This window comes from Natrix helvetica (assembly GCF_964273705.1).
Source record: "Natrix helvetica genome assembly, chromosome: 1".
Lineage (NCBI taxonomy): Eukaryota > Metazoa > Chordata > Lepidosauria > Squamata > Natricidae > Natrix > Natrix helvetica.
The window spans coordinates 71,663,269-71,680,684 of NC_138548.1; the positions used below are offsets into that span (position 1 = coordinate 71,663,269).

Genomic DNA, 17,416 nt, shown 5'->3' on the forward strand with positions numbered 1-17,416 from the left:
TCAAAAATTCAAGCCTGGTTTATTGATGTGTTTATATACACATTTCTATACCATTCCATCCCATGTCCTTGTGCAGTTTAGCCAAGATAGAAAACAGCATAAAAATAAGCAATAACTTTTATAATCATAATTATAATTAAAGCAAGATAAAATCATGTACCTACAAAAGTTATGTATACACTCATAAACCAAATCCTGAAGCCCAAACATGCCTAATATTCAGAAGACCAATTAAATAATTTTTGTCACAGTTTTTTTTAAACTTAGCAATGAAGGGGCTCCTGCCATGCTCCTTAGAGATGTCATAGTACAATAATCCAAAGTTTCTCTCTCTGAAAAGACTGCATAGAACAAGGAGATTCTCCCTAAAGTAGACAGGCTCTATGATATTCCAGAGCCAAGCTTTGGAGGGCTTTATAAGTTAACACAACCCTGTGCAATATATTCATAAATCTGTTGGCAGCACACATAAAACCAGTGTTATCTGACTGGCCAATTACATTCTGAACCAACAGATTTGGGGTGGTCTTTAAAGACAGTACCATGTACCATGTAGAGCACATTGAATAATAAACACAAAGTGATAAGGCAACTTATATCAGAGCTTTGCGTAGTTCTAAATGGAGTTTGGGTTTGCAAAGGCATTGGTGGAATTACAGAATAATTGATCTGCAATCTGAAAAAGATTGACTGATCAGTGAGTATAATATTTATTTTCAAAACCTATTATTATTATTATTATCTCTTTTATTCATTAAATATGAAACTCAGTCAACTGAACATTCAAAAATGCATCACAAATACCATTGACTGGTGCTAATGGTTGATACGGGTTGCTGCCAGTGTCCTAGGTATCAAACAAGTACCTTCTTAAAATATACGATGTTCTGAGTAGCGCAGTTTTTTGCAGTTCTGCTGGTATTGCAGGAAGCTGCAGTTTGTTGATGTATCTTATAAAATTCTTGGAAATGCTAACAAGTACCCCAATGACAATGGGGCACATGAAACACTGTTACATGTTTCATCTATAATCGCGTAGTTTCAGTGGCCAGGTTGCGTTATTTCATGATTTTTTCCAGTTCTTTTTCTTTGACTCTGGCATCTCCTGGTACCGCGATGTCAATAAATTGTATGTTTCGGTTTTCGACAACTGTGATATCTGGCGTGTTGTGTTCCAAATGGCGATCCGTCTGTATTCAAAAGTCCCACAAGATCTTCACCTTCTCGTTTTCAATAACTTTTTCCACTTTATGTTCCCATGAATTTCAGATACAGGTAAATCATATTTTTTACATAATGACCAGTGGATTAATTTAGCAACTCGGTCATGTTTAGCTTTGTAATCAGTTTGTGCGATTTTGCTGCATTCACATATTAAATGTGAAACAGCTTTGACTTTGTCGTTGCAAAATCGGCCTTTTGGATTGTCGGTGTATTTTTGTATCTATGCTTTCATGTCATTAGTTTGTAGTGCTTGTTCTTGAGCAGCCAGTATTAAACCTGTCATTTCTTTCTTGATGATTCCCATCTTAAGCCATGCCCATGTAAGGTTGTCATCACGTTTTCCTTCAATGTTTTTCAAGTGTTGTCCATGCAAAATTTTCCATCTATTTAATCTGTCATCCAGCTGTTTTTCCTTATATTCTGCCTTTGTTTCTGTTTTTTTTATAATGTTCTCCGTTTTCACAGCCTGCAGCAATTTTTCTGTTGTTGTTATTGTAGTAGTAGTAGTAGTAGTAGTAGTAGTTGTTGTTGTTATTATTATTATTATTATTATTATTATTATTATTATTATTATTATTATCATCATCATCATCATCATCTATCATGGTATATTTTTGCCATTAGCATCTGTGAAATATCTAAAAAAGATTAACATTGCTCAGTTATACCTCCTTATATAAAATGGTTCCAAAAGTAACCAAGATAATATAAAGCTACCAAGGATGTAATAATACTGATGGGCAATTGTCTAGTGTCGGGATGGTGAACCTATGGTACGTGTGCCACAGGTGGCACGCAGAGCCATTTGTCAGGGCACGCGAGGTGTTGCCCTGTCAGCTGGCCAGCGCACATGCATGTGCTGGCCAGCTGACTTTAGCCTTTATTTGAGGCCATTTTTCACCCTCCCCAGGCTCCAGAGGCTTTATAGGAGCCTGGGGAGGGCGAAAACAGCCTCCCCTGCCCCCCCCCCCCCCCGGAGGCTTCAGGAGCTTCCCTGAAGCCTCCGGTGCGCAAAAAAATGGCCCTATGGGCAAACCGGACATTCAGGAATGGACTTCTGGTTTGCTCATAGGGTCGGTTTAAGTCCTCCAGAGCCTTCAGGGGCCTTCCAGAGGCTTCCCTGAAAGCTCTAGAGGACGAAAAACGACCCTATGAGCAAACTGGAAGTCACTTCCGGCTTGCTTGTAGGGCCAGTTTAAGCTCTCTGGTGCCTTCTGGGGCCTTCCGGAGGCTTCCCTGAAGGCTCCGGAGGACTAAAAATGGCCCAACGGGCAAACAGTTTGCTTGTAGGGTCATTTTTCGTCCTCCGGAGGCTTCCATAAAGCCTCTGGAAGGCCCCTGAAGGCTCCGGAGGACTTAAACTGGCCCTCCGAGCAAACTGTAAGTCCGTTCCTGAGTTTCCGGTTTGCCCATAGGGCCGGGTTTTTGTGCTCTGGAGGCTTCAGGGAAGCTCCTGAAGCCTCCTGAGGGCCTCCGGGAGGAGGAGGGCTGTTTTCGCCCTCCCCAGGTTCCTATAAAGCCTCTGGAGCCTGGGGAGGATGAAAAAAGCATGCAAAAAATGGGGGGGTTGTGGCTGTCATGCATGCATGCGCGCTGGGGGAGGTCGCACATTGCATTATGGGTGTAGCACGCCCATGCACGACCCCCCTGCGCTCCCCCCGCTTATGGCACGCGAGCCAAAAAAGGTTCCCCATTGCTGGTCTAGTGGCTGAAATTTCTTCTTGAGGCTTAGTTATTGTCTAGTTTATTTTCTTCCTTGCAGTATATCGTCATCTTTTCTTCCAATGCTGAATATGGTATACTTCAGACTATCTGATCTGTCCAAAAATCTTCATTGTCTCCTCCACTGACATTAAAAGTGTCTGGTGGCCCTGAAACATATCCTGAAGAATACATTTATTCTATAAATGGAGAAACATCACAATCTGCAAATGAATTAGTGACACCTTTCCAAAAGAGAGATGAGATCAGCATTTGGCATCTATCTTGAATTTGGGGGTTGCCTGGCTACTGGTTCAACTAATTCTGCACCACACATGAGGGAAAAGGGAAGAGAAAAGGAGAGAGAGAGAGGGAGGGAGGGAGGGAGGGAGAGAGAGAGAGAGAGAGAGAGAGAGAGAGAGAGAGAGAGAGAGAGAAATGTTCTGAAATTGGTTGTTTTCCTTTCAGGGCTAAGTGTTCAACCATGCTTTTCCATCCATGGAGTTTTCACATAGTTCAGAAGCTTTTGCAATTAAGAGAAGCTGTGAGCTGAATGACTCCCTATGTGAATGATTTCTTTTTACTCCCCATAGAAATCGTTCAAAGTTGTGCTTTCTTTAAAGTAATGAATATTACCTGGGAATCAAAAAGCCTCCAGAGAGAATTTTGGTGGAATTGTACTATTGTTCTGAGAATAATTCTTTCAAAAGCATTAACCGTGCAGTGTTGCAAGGGTACCTAATTCATCTGCCTGTACTGCTGAAAAATTGCTACTGGGCTTCACCCTGCTGATTTCCAAATGAGCACATTGTTGAAGAAGTCCTGCATAGTTTTATTCTCCTTTGCCATTTCCTAACTGGAAATTCAGCGTTCGTATCCTGTAATTATCCCAATACAAATATATATAAAGCTTCAGATGATGTGTATTGAAGCGCTTGTGCATTTAATTCTTCGACTGTATCACCCTACAGATCAGGAACCTTGATTGATCTGCTGTACTCCCAACCTCCTTGCTCCCCTACCTGGGAGCACGGATGGGCGGGAGGTTCCTTTCTTCTTTCCAGAAGCAAAAGGGGTTGGAATGCCAATCAAACTGACCGTGTCCCAGGGGCAGCCAGTGAAGCTCAACTGCAGCCTGGAGGGAATGGAAGAACCAGAGATGCTGTGGATCAAGGATGGAGCTGTGGTGCAGGGTATAGACCAGGTGTACATTCCAGTAAATGAAGAACACTGGATAGGCTTCCTCAGGTAAGAATGACATATATAACAGGATAGGCTAGATCAATGTATGATGAATGCGAATATTAAAGATTAGTTTATTGTATCTGGAAAGTACATAGCAGTGTCCTTTTCTGTGGAATTTTTTTGGGGGGAAGGGCATTTGTGATTCTCTCGTCCCCCTTATTTATTTTCCCACTAGCCCCATGAAATAATTTAGGTTAAGCCAAAGCACAAAATATCCAACTGGGCAATTTGTTTCCTGGATTTATTCTTTATTTGCTTAATATCTCCTGAATCTAAGCCAGTGTTTCTCAACCTTTGTAACTCTTAAGATGGGCAGACTTTCCCATCCAGAGCAGAAAATTCTGGAAGCCGAACTCGGCGCATCTTGAAGTTGCTGAGGTTGGGAAACACGGATCTAAAATTTTCATGCATTCTAGTTCTTTCCCCATTTTCGTTGCTAATGATTTATAACATTTCTACATATCAGTAATACTGAAATGCTTAAGGCAATCTACGTTCATTATTTAATAGCAATCCTTATAACAAATCTTAAACGTGCTGAACAAGTTCAATATAATTGCCCCCCCTCCTCCCATATTACAACCTCAGCCTGAGGGAGAATGATTTTCTGTAGGCAAAAGTGGGCAGCTATCCCAAAAGTGGGACTGCATTTTGGAGGGACAATACTACCATAAAGTGTGGTGAAAAGGCTAAGTGGATGGATTTTCAATTTCTTCCTTTGTTGTAGGAGAGGAAAGCCTCTTGGTTTTTTGTTGGTTTGTTAAGCTTATTTTAGGGGATTTGCGCCCGTAGCAAAATAATGGTAAATGGTGTTACTGTTCTTCAAAATTATGGTACTCTAGGGACATACTGGGCATCCATGTGGAGATATCAGAGAAGTCAAGATGATAGCTACAACCACAGAGCTTTGATTGCATGATTGTTACTGCCATTATGACTTTTACAATAGACACACACACATACACACATTGCAGATACCCTTGGAGCCACAAAAAGGGAGACTTTGTGGATTTTATTCATCTCTGTGGCCTAAGGAAAACTATTTTTGCAACCTGGTCTTAAAAAGCTCATTTGAAATAGGTTCAACTATACATCCAACTAGTAAAGGGGTTCAACTATACATCCAACTAGTAATGCATGCTACCATCTTTCTCTCTCTCTCTCAACCACACAATCTTTTTTCTTTTCTGTACCACACATCGTTTCATTGATTAGAATTTATTGATGGCATTTGCAGGAATTTAAGAAAGGAAGGAACAATCTACCTTGGATAAGGTAGAAGGTTTGGTGGGTGCCAAACAACTTATCTGGTACCACATTTGTGCCTGTGCAAAAACTATTGCAATCACTGGAGGCAGAATATATTTTGCAAATAACTGAAAATAAAGATAAAAGTGGATATATAGATGCAGTTTTCTTGGCGACAGTAGAAATGCAGCTTCATATGCCCTTCTCTGGGGTTACTTTTTAATTTCCCAGTTTGTCTAAACACAGCTGTCTTCCTGGCAGTTCTAACCAGCCTAACCCAGACCAGTTGGTGGGTGCTGCTACTTACTGTGTGTATCTGTTAGTGGCTTTTTTTTTTAAACTAGGGGTCTTGTTTTCTATATCCTGGATTCATACATAAAAGAAGGGGTCGTTTTTATAAGTAACAGAGATACTTGCGTTCTTGCATATTCCAGTGCAAGAACACAAATTGACATTGAATAGTCCATTCCCAACCTCTTCGTTTTACTCGCTAAGGAATCCAGAAAAAAACTTTCCTTTCCTTCCATTTCTAAGATTGACATTAAAGAGAACTAGCAGCCAACATTGTATTAGTCCCCACAGTTTTCTGCTGAATCTGTAGTTGTCATTTTATCCAGAGTGAGCTTTCTCCCCTCTGGTGGCTTTTATTTCCAGCATTGTTAATGATAGCTTTCGAAGATAAAGAAAGCTCTATACTCTTTTTTTTTGTTCCTGTAAGCTCTGCAACAAAACTAAATGGTTAGTTTTTGAGATATAATTAAACATTTCCTTGACATTGTTTTCCCTCCTTCACATTATTTTCTCCTTGACTTTGATTAAAAGGAGAGAATTTAATTCAGCCTGTACTTCCTAGATCAAATCTGAGTTCTGCTGAGAGATGTGTCATACAAACCAAGCCTTAGTCATCTCCCACAAGTAATGTTCCAGAGTGTTTACTCCATCATTTACTTTAACCCAAGCATGCAATACTTCAGTCAGTTGACTATAAGACGTAGAAAAGATGCTTATTGTGCTTCTGTGTATGTCTATTTAAAAAGTTGAACTGTTTTCATGGTGCTTCTGCCAGGCGTACTTGAGAAGAAGCTATCTGCAAATAACCCCTTCGCGACCTTCTGAATAAATAGTTTGTGGAGATTTGTAAATTGTCAGCAGAGCCCATGAAATTTTATTGTGCTTCTGTAATGAAACTGATATCTCAGTGTTTGCAGGAAATTAATATTTCAGTGTTCTACAGTGACAAGCGTTTATGTTTGCCCCTCAGGCAATCCTAACGAAAGTCTGCATTGGAGACTTCAGGTTGTGTTGGTTGAATAATGCTGTATGGAAGGAGAAGTCAACTTTGATGGACAGGTCAAGGCAGACAGCAAATTAACAGAGAAACCGAAATATGAAAGTAGACTTCCTGTCTTCATGTACAGAATAAGGGTTTAGTTATCAATAAAGCTGGACACTGTCACTAGCTGAAACTTTGATAATTTTAAAAACTAGTGATGAGTGGGTGGATAGGGCATTGAACTATGGCTGGGAAGATTCAGGTCCAAATCCATCTTCAATCATGGAAATTCTGGCACATTTTTTGGACCACTCACTTTCTCTTCATTCAGCCTACTTTACTGGATTATTGTGGCAGGGGTAAAATGAAGGTAGCTTCTCATGAAAATCAACTTGAGGTCCTAGAGAAAAGATAATATATATTATTATGTGAATTAGAAGCTGGGGGGTAGAACATCTCTCTTGGATGAGGTTTTTAAGATGTCTCCCCTAATAGCTTCTACAACAAATTGAAGGGATGCCAGGGAAACGTTTCCTAAATGTTGTTATTATTTACCTGACATCTAAGAATATAAGTCACAGTATTTGCATGCTGGCATCATCATGCGTGCTTCATCATTTATTGCCTTGCCTCACCCGCCTTGCCTCTCCTGTGGGCATCCATGGCTGTACCACATCCCAGTGAAATGAGTTATACTCCCAAAGGCATTATAATATTTCCCTTTCTTGCTGATAAGAAAATGATTAGTTTGTTAGGAGGCTTATTAAATCTGAGCTATGCTGAGTAAGGTCAAAAAGATCACAGATCCTTACGTAATTTCTTTTATGAAGAAACGTGTGTGCTCTTCACTCTTGTAAAACAAACACATTTGCTCTCTCTGCATATTTTCAAACTTCAGGTTTAGGGCTGAATAGCTTGGCAGCACCAGACTTCCTGGAATCAGTGAATGATTTAACTCTCTCAAAATCTTCAGACAGGAATTGCACAGTTAATTCATGTGGGTAGTAATCCTAGATTATTACTTAGCTTCCATTGGTGCCAATTTTCCTAAACCCTTTTGGAGAAAAAAAAAATCTTCCTTCTCTTCCTTCATTGCAGTGTTTTTGTTTCTAGAGAAATTTCCCCAACCAGATGTCCTCCAGATGTTTTGTGGTCCCATAATTTCTGGCCAGCATAGTCAACTGTGTTAGCTGTTCTACAACATAGTTCTTGCTTCCTGATTTATTCTCAGAAACATTTTTAGGTGAAACTACCTGAAGGGGAACTTGTTTGTTTGTTTGTTTCCCATCTCAGCCACAAAGTGACTCGGGGCAGCTTACAATGTTATAGGATCAATTCAATGACAATGAATATACGTATCTTGTTTGCAAAATGATCCCAAGTTTATCCCATGGCAATTTTAGTCTATATGGCTAGTCTGGGAATGCCTTCCAGGTAGAATCTGCTGGTCGGAGGAGATAGAAATTGACTAGATTTCATTTTGAGATCCAGTTTAATGTAGTAACTAAGGCAGGGGTGTCCAAACTTGGGAACTTTAAGACTTGTTCCCAAGTTTGGACACCCCTGAACTAAGGCATCAGACCAGAAACTAGGAGACCATGAGTTCTAGTCCTGTCAAGTGGATAATCTTGGGCCAATCACTTTCTCACAGCCCTAGTAATCAAGCAATGACAAACTACTTTTTAAATTTTGCCAAGAAAACTACAGAGCCTAGGCTGGACAGTTGCCAAAAGTCAAAACTTACATGAAGGCACACACATGACAAAATGTTTCATTTATTTCATTGATGCCTTTCCTTTCATCCTTTTAAAAATATTCAGGGTGAGGAAAACAACAACACTAAAAAGACTACACTATTCAACTTGTGACGAATTTAAATTTTCTGGAAAAACAAAAGAATTGAGAATTTTTTTATATCCACATGTTTGTTTGTGTACAGTGTTATTTACCATTTTATATTCCCTTTTCGACTTTCTAGCTTGAAGTCTGTAGATCGGACCGATTCTGGAAAATATTGGTGCCAAGTGGAGACCAATGGGAAGAAAGAGGAATCACAGCACGTATGGCTTATTGTGGAAGGTAAGGGGTCATGTTGCTGACTTCTGTCTGGGGCAGTAGGGATTACTGTACGCTGCGAGAGGAGGTTGGCTTGATTGATGTTAGCCCATTTCCAGGGTCTGTGCAGCTATGATCAAAACAAAAATACTCTCATAATCAGCCAATAAAGATCCAACTGGTGGAAGGGAGTAGCTGTAGGCTATTGCATGATTTTTGTAATCTTTAGTAGTACAGGACATGGAACATTTCCAATGCTATTTCCAGATCTGTATTTGAAAATGTGCATAGGAAATTGCCAGAATGTGACTGTCTGCCTATGTCTTCACAATAGAATAATGAGATGAGTATGTTGGTGAGCTTACCAATTGTGGAGGAAGGTGTAGATAATTTTTCAAGACACTGATTTGCCTCTTGTGAGTGAGGAGAAATTGACGTCCTTCTCTATTTTAGTTCTTAGATCAGTGGTGGGTTCTGGCCAGTATGGCCTGCTATGGCCGTACCGGTAGTAGTCGGGAGCCATGGCCACCGTACTAGTACGGTGGCTCATTTGGCCCACCCGCCTGCCTGCTTTCCATACCTGTTTTTGAAGCAACCAGGCCAATTGCACATGCACGCACAGCGTGTGGCGCCTGCACGACCTCCGGCAAGCAGCTGGGTGTCGCAGGGGCAGTAGAGTGCGCATGTGTGCACAGCGCACATCAGGCGCATGCACAGCACATGTCAGGCGTGTGCGCAGCGCACATCAGGCGCATGCACAAACAGACCACAAGCAGCGTACTGATAGCAACGGTAAGAGCAACCCACCATTGTCTTAGATATGTGTTATGAAAATAGGGGGAAAGGGAGATCATATATTATTGCCTGTGGCATTGATTTCAAATCTAGGGCTTAGCTTTGTTAGGAAATTCCAAAGGGTCCCAGTCAATTACAGAGAAATGTTAATCAGATTAAGGAGAGGCAGGAGACTGGTTAAACACAAGCTAGGGTTGTGTTCAAAGCTCAATAAGCTGTGATCGGGGAGAAGTTGGAGTCCAGTATTAGATTTGGTAGATCATAATCAAAGAGACAGAGGATGAGGCTTAGCAGAAAACTGGGCTGGAGGATTATTGCTAGATCAAGTCAGACAAGATAAAACTAAAAAAAATAATAATGGTTCTTTGGAATAGAGAGTTCTTATATGCAAATGCTGCAATCTGCTTGGCTCGCTCAAGAACCAGAGGACTGGTGACACAGGAGGGAGATTGTCTGCTGGAGGCTCTGATTAAATATCTCTCTTGGTATCTTACAGCACATTCGATTTTAATGGTTGTTGGGGTTTTTTTTTCTCCTGGTATCATTGCTTAGATTTTAAAATAATCTATATTTTGATGTTTGGCGAATGTAACACCGTAGGATCTTAGCTGCTTATTAATGCACCCGTGCTTTTAACTCTAGTGAAACTGTGTGGGAGTAGCATACAGGATTTTATTCCTTCCTTACTTCGGTTTAGACTTGGTAGCTGATGCAGATTGGATGGAGGACATATTAGAGAGCCTTTGGCCTGGTAACTATACATCTGGGAAGTCCAAAAGTTACATGATTCATAAAGGATAGGTGGCTTCCTTTAGCTTACCTTGGGAGGATCTGTATGGGCTATGATTACGGCCCTGAATCCGACCACGCTATCAGTGTCAGCTTGTATAATAACTGGGAAGGATTCTGCGGCAGGGCTACATTCTAATGCAGCAAGCAACGCTTGCTGTTCTGACTCATGGCTGAATCAGAGCCCCAGCATGGGCTCAGAGTACCATGCTCTCTAGATATTTTTATTTTTTTGGCACAAAAATACTTGCAATACTGTCCCCCCCCCCCCCCCGCCTCTCCTTACCCTTCTTCTGGAAGAAATAATGAGACCTTCAGTGGTGGTAAAGCAGATAGAAACGATACAGGAAGGTTGCATGAGCTGTGTCAGCCACACTGGGAATTAGGAAGCTTCTGCTCTTCCTTACCAGCTTTTGGAGTTTTAAAAACGGGGGGGGGGAAGTGGGGGAGAGAGGCTAGGTGTCATTTTAAGAAAAATGAGTTCACTGGAGAAACTGATAATTGAGAATCTAGGTAAGAAAAATTGGGTGTTTGAATATATCAAAGGATATATCAGAGAGAGAGAGAGGGAGGGAGGGAGGGAGGGAGGGAGGGAGGGAGGGAGAGAGAGAGAGAGAGAGAGAGAGAGAGAGAGAGAGAGAGAGAGAGAGAGAGAGAGAGACATGAGATACATACACCCTGATGCCAACTAAGCTCATCTTTGTAAAATTGAAGCAGCCAGGCTTACCCAGTCATACCCTGAGCTCCTCCTCCTCCAAACATCCTCTCTTTAGCATATTATCTATCTTCCTTCTCCTTTCAAAGTGTAAAAAGGAAACAGTTGTCTTTAGTGTCCGAAGGGAAAGGAGAATTCTGATTATAGATCTCAGCTCTTAAAGATAGATCAGCCTAGAAAACCAATATTATGCATGCCAACAGACTCTTTTATATAGGTCAGGGGTGTCCAAACTTGGCAACTTTAAGACTTGTGGACTTCAATATTATGCATGCCAACAGACTCTTTTATGTAGGTCAGGGGTGTCCAAACTTGGCAACTTTAAGACTTGTGGACTTCAACTCCCAGAATTCCCCAGCCAGCCATGCTGGCTGGGGAATTCTGGGAGTTGAAGTCCACAAGTCTTAAAGTTGCCAAGTTTGGACACCCCTGAGGTAGGTATATGGTAGTGGCATTTTGCAAGTCTCAATATGCTTACCCCCTTCCTTCCCTCCCTTTAGTTTCATGAGAACTAGGGAGGATCTTGTCTGAGGTGTTTTCTCGGGTTACATTTCTATCCTTACATATATAGAAAATAGAATCCACCCCACCCCCAAACATTGTACAGCTAAATGCTTCTGTTGACATAACGTAAACTCTGAAGGTCAAACAGTATTGCTTTTGCTTTACTAAAACAAAAAATATCAAGTTTAAAGCCAACAGAGCCAAAGAGCTATTTGATTCGGATTTTGAGCAGCTGTTTATTTAAGAATGAAAACAAAACAAGCTGTCAATTAAAATTATTACTCAATACTTGTGTCAACCTTGTGAGTTATTTAATATCTCAAAGAATATCGTTAAGTTGTCTTATGGCAGATGTGTGTCCTAAAATACTATTCCAATTTCTAAAAATGAAAAGCAGCTCCAGGAGAACACTAGAGTACTGCAGGGATTTCCCTAGCTTTGAACCAAACAGATTAGGAGAACTCTCTCAAAATGAGATCAGTCCCATTGTGGGTGTTTCCTAAGGATATTTTTACTATCCTAGTTTACCTGAGCCATTATTTTTCTGGCCAGATAGCCTCATATCTAAACAAAGCACTTTTTTTTTCTATAGGGATCAGGAGTTACAGTTGGGAATATGAGGGATACTTGAGTCTGATACTTTGCTTTTGCTTTGTACTTTGCTTTGCTTGTAGGCTTTTCATGTCATATATTTATTTCGAAGTAGCCCAAGTAAAATAAAAATGAAGGAAGCTTGCAGTCTGGTGGGCACTAGAAAGGTGAGGATGGAACAGTGGTGGGTTTCAAAATTTTTTAGAACCTCTTCTGTAGGTGTGGTCTGCTTTTTGGGAGTGGCTTGCCGGCCATGTGACCGGGTGGGAGTGGCTTGCTGGCCATGTGACCAGGTGGGAGTGGCTTGCCGGCCATGTGACTGAGTGGGAGTGGCTTGGTAGTCATGTGAATGGGTGGGCATGGCCAACTTGTAAAATGTGGTGAAACTCACTTAACAACGTTCTTGCTTAGCAGAGGCTCAGAAAACTCTGGCATTTGACGCACACAAGTCTTAAAGCTGTCAAGTTACAAGACCCTTGCACCCCTAACCCTTTCAAAAAAAACAGGGGTGTTCAAACTTGACAGCTTTAAGACTTGTGGACTTCAATTCCCATAATTCCTCCTCTCGCTCTTAATCTTGATGATATCTCTGCAGCTGCTGGGCATGGATGGATGGATGGAGGTAGCCATTGTGGCGCCAAGGCAGCCTGGCGAGCGAGCTACCTGATCCTCCATTGCTCTCTCACTCGATCTTTTGCCTGCCTGGGCCACCTTAGCGCCGCTCTGGCTACCTCCGTCCGTCCGCATCTGGCAGCTGCGGCGACGTCATCAAGACAAAGAGCAAGAGGGAAGAGCCCGGCTGGGAGAGAGGGCCCTGCTGCCGCTTCGTCTGAGTTGCGAAGTGAGGCAAAGGGGCCTTGATGCCCTGCCTGATTCAGCACTGAGACCCCTTTGCTCCCACTTCGTCTTGATGACGTCACAGCAGCTGCCAGGCGCGGATGGATGGAGGTAGCCAGAGCGGCGCCGAGGTAGCCCAGGTAAGCGAAAGAGCGAGTGAGTGATGGAGGATTAGGCAGCGCACCGAGGCCCCTTCGCCTCCCTTCGCTCCCAATTTGTCTTGATGACGAAGGCTACTTCCGTCCGTCCGCGCCCGACAGCTGCGGTGACATCATCAAGACCAAGTGGGAGCAAAGGGAGGTGAAGGGGCCTCAGTGCCCTGCCTGATCCTCCATCGTTCGTTCGCTCTTTTGCCCACCCGGGCCACCTGGGCGGAAGTCCTTTGCTGGCGGCCAGACCTCCCCTCCCCGGACTTGCTTTGTTGAGCACGGAGCAACGGGTGGTAGTTTGCATGGTGCGGCCGGCGCCTAGGAGTAAGCTCCCACTGCCGTACCCGCCCCTGCGCCTGTGCTTGCTGGCAGCCAGGCATCTTAGGCAAGTCTGGGAACCTTGCAAAGGCCTTGCAAGGTCCCCAAATTTGCCAAAGATGCCATCCACACCGCGTAAACTCCCGCCACCATCCCCACCACTGTGCCCGTGCTTGCTGGCAGCCAGGCATCTTAGGCAAGTTTCTGCACCCGAGGCTTTCAGGGACCTTCAGGAGGTTTCCCTGAAGCCTTTGGAGCGCTCAAAACAACCCTCCAAGCTCGGAGGGTCGTTTTGAGCGCTCCAAAGGCTTCAGGGACCTTCAGGAGGCTTCCCTGAAGCCTTGGGAGCAGTCAAAATGACCCTCCGAGCAAACAGGAAGTCACTTCCGGTTTGCTCGGAGGGTCATTTTAAGCGCGCACTCAAAACGACCCTCCGACTTCTGGTTTGCTCGGAGGGTCGTTTTAAGTGCGCACTCAAAATGACCCTCCGACTTCCGGTTTGCTCGGAGGGTCGTTTTGAGTGCTCCGAAGGCTTCAGGGACCTTCAGGAGGCTTCTCATGCTTATAACATGAAAAAGAATTTTAAAGTGCATTGGCCCTTTAAAATGTTTTTAAAATTTTTGCTGGGAAACACAAACTGAATGTTTTGGGGTCCTAAAGATCAAATGTGTTCATTTACATCATGGATGGTTAACTAGTGCATCCCAGATGCCTCTGATTTCCAGGAATTAAATTAAAAGTGAATTTAGTGGCTTAAAAATTAGAAAAAGGAGAGAAGTGGGTAAGGTATGTGGAAATAAACTTTTCGGTTTGATGTTTTTCTCTGGATGCATCCACAGTCTTCTTGCTCAACCTATTGTTTAGATTTGCTTATTCAAGCCCTGATATTCATGCTACTTCATAGCATTTGATGAAAGGGTCTTTTTCATTGGCCATGGAGCAGTTCCTGTTCTAATCAGTTCTGAGGAAGGTCATGTTGTCCTGTTGTGTTTATCCAGGAGATTTGGACTTTGCCATATCCTTCTGTATCTTACTCTGTTTACTCTATTTAATTACAGTTATCCTTCTCTATCTTACTCTGTATAGTTCAGTGAACATTGAGCGGTACATTGAAATCAATCAAGAAAAGTCATCTCTGGTTTAGAATCATGTCCAAGATATTGCAAGCAATTTATATAGTTGAAAAAAGCTGTGTCAACTTGTTTTTAGCTATCACTTAGAAAATGTGCAAAGGATTGGGATATTTGTTTAAGATCAGGCAGCTAATCAGAGGTCAAATGACTTAAAAGTAAGACTGAACATTCCTGCATAGTTAGGACTCTGTTGGGGCTTATTTTTCTTTATCTGATAGTGTTGCCATTGTGTAAATATCAGTTTGTGATATAATCCTATCAGAGTTAAATACTGGTAAGTATCAGTGATTTCCATAAGTTTAGATTATACATTCTTCCCACAAAAATTGCTAAACATAGGCAGGTTTGTCCAAAGTTATTATCTTCAAATGCAAATAAGTGGTTAGAATTTAAAATAAATCCAAACATTTTCTAAATGTCAAGAAAGTATATGTTAATAAGTTACTTACATAATTTCTGGGGGGCGCCAGTCAATTATGGATAAAAACCTATTTGAAAATAAAATCAAATGTAGAAAACAAACACGAAAAGCTGGATGGACAACCACTCATATCTAAGTGATTTGAAACAAGAGAAGCTGTGTTTTTTCTATTAAAAACTACATTTTTCTCAAAGCTATTTTAAAAAAAAAAAGCAATTAAACTTTGAGATATATGTTAAATACATTTTCAGGTATTTGGTGAGTATGAAATGTTTGGATTGGCGGAAAATTTTATATTTTTCCAGTGGGAGAGAGGGAGTGGTCACGTGTGGGTATTCTCAAAGCCTGATTGGTCCAAAGACTGAAAGTAAACTTCTTAAATACTCCTTCCTTCCATTCCTGCCCAGTTTCCTCTCAGTCTCTTGGTCTAAGCACTGTTAAGAATTGTGTCTAGATAGGATACTATTTGGAGCTTTTAACTCAATCTGGTTTTAGGATTTGGCTAATTGGACATTTTAAAAGGATATTAAATTCTAAATTTGCAGCTGGGGCCCAAGGGAGAGTTCTTCTGCCTTGGGGCGGCTGGGGAGGGCCCTGTGGAGGCGGCTATCCTTCCCTCCGTGGGCGCGGCGCCTTAGCACGATCCCCGGGATCGCGGGGGTGCCAGCTCCAGGCCAGCTCCAGGCCTTAAGTTGTGCCTTTCCTCAGGGCTGGGAGAAGCAGCACCGCCGCCACGAGGTGCGCATAAGCCGCTGGAAAAGCCACGGCTTGGTCGGGCGGCCTTTGCGCGCGCCGACGAGGAATTTTTAAGGCGAAAGAGAGAGGCACGAGGGGGGAGTGCGCGCAGTTTGCCGCGAGGCCCCCAGCGCCAGAAGGCTTCTCCCCTTTCACCGTAGGAGGCCGGGAGAGCCGGGACGTGCGAATTCGGGCCTCCCTGGCCTCGCGCTAGTTTCAGCAGCCATTTTGAACAGGCCACGTGCACGCGACCTTGGTCGGCCTGCTGGGCCGTTGGAGGGGCCAGGCAGAGGCCTCAGACCTAGCCGGCTCCCAGTGCCGCTCCAGGCCCAGGCTCCGGTGGGGCCTACAGTGGCCTGAATTCCTGCTACATCCACACGTCCTGACACGTGAGTAAGGCTATGGAGGAGGGCTCGGTGATTTCCCCAGGGTCAGGCAGAAAGCCCGGCTAGTGCGGAAGAGGACTTGGGCAAGGGTTTCGACCCGGGGATCCCTCAGTCAGGACTATTGCGGCAGAGCGCCTCTCTACGGTGGTCTTGCGCCAGGGGATCCTGGTTCACCCGGAGCCCCAATGGCTCCATCTGACCACCTGGCTCTTGAACGGCGACTCCTGAGGGAGGCCAAACTATCTTCGGGGGTCATCCGCACCATCGAAGCTTCTAGACGCCCGTCGACAACTTGGATTTACAACTCTACCTGGGCTGCCTTCGTTAGATGGTGTTCTCCTCTTGGCATCTCGCCGGCCAGAGCCACGATCCCTAATGTCTTAGACTTCCTGCAGAAAGGGCTGGACAATGAGTTATCGCACAACACCCTGCGGCGTCAGGTGGCGGCTCTGTCCTCGGTTCTGGGGGGTGTGGGGGCTTCCTCCCTTTCCCACGTTCCCTTGATAAAGCGTTTTCTTAAGGGGGTGGCCAACCTCAGGCCTCCCCCATACACAGGTTTCCCACTTAGGATCTGCCACTGGTTCTCAGGGCCTTAACGGGGCCTCCGTTCGAGCCATCCAGTCGGTTCATTTGAGGTTCTTGTCTCTTAAGGTAGTCTTTCTGGTGGCAATTACCTTGGCCCGTCACATTTCGGAACTAGGGGCCCTATCACCCAAGGATGATCTTTGCCATTTCCACCAGGATAGGGTGGTTCTCCATCTTGACCCGACTTTTCTCCCTAAGGTGAACACCCCCTTCCATAGGGCCCAGGAAATCATTTTGCCTGATTTTTGCCCGGGCCCGTCTGGGGATAGGGAGAGACTTTGGCACTGTCTGGATGTCCATCGCGCCTTACGCATTTATCTCCGTCGGACTGCGGGGCTCCGTATTCGTCTCTTTCCAGCCTGGGACATTAGGGACCAGGGTGTCCTCGGCCACCATTGGCCGTTGGATTCGGCAGGCGATCGTGGAGGCCTATGGGGCAGCAGGGCGGCCTGCCCCATCAGGAATAACAGCCCACTCCACTAGGAGTGCCACGACTACGGCGGCTTGGGCCACTAGGGCCCCCTTTGAGGACATATGTCGGGCAGCGACTTGGGCGTTGCCGACTCCCTTCATCCGGCATTATCGCCTGGATGCGTTCACTTTGGCGGATGCTTCCTTTGGGCGGAGGGTCCTGCAGAGGGTGGTGGCTGAGACTCCCCTTGGGCCTTAGTTGGTGGTTTTATCCCTCCCTGGGAGTAAGCTTGGGTATGCC

At 43.9% G+C, this 17,416-nt stretch overlaps 1 protein-coding gene across 2 annotated transcripts in view; it reads left to right on the plus strand.

The window, feature by feature from the left end:
* TYRO3 (TYRO3 protein tyrosine kinase) overlaps positions 1–17,416 on the plus strand; it is a 90,828-nt gene that overhangs the window by 13,917 nt on the left and 59,495 nt on the right. For both annotated transcript variants that reach the window (XM_081935486.1, XM_081935487.1), the window contains exons 2-3: positions 3,990–4,173; positions 8,670–8,770. In XM_081935486.1, coding sequence (XP_081791612.1) covers positions 3,990–4,173; positions 8,670–8,770 — 285 coding nt within the window. The remainder of the gene's footprint in view (positions 1–3,989; positions 4,174–8,669; positions 8,771–17,416) is intronic.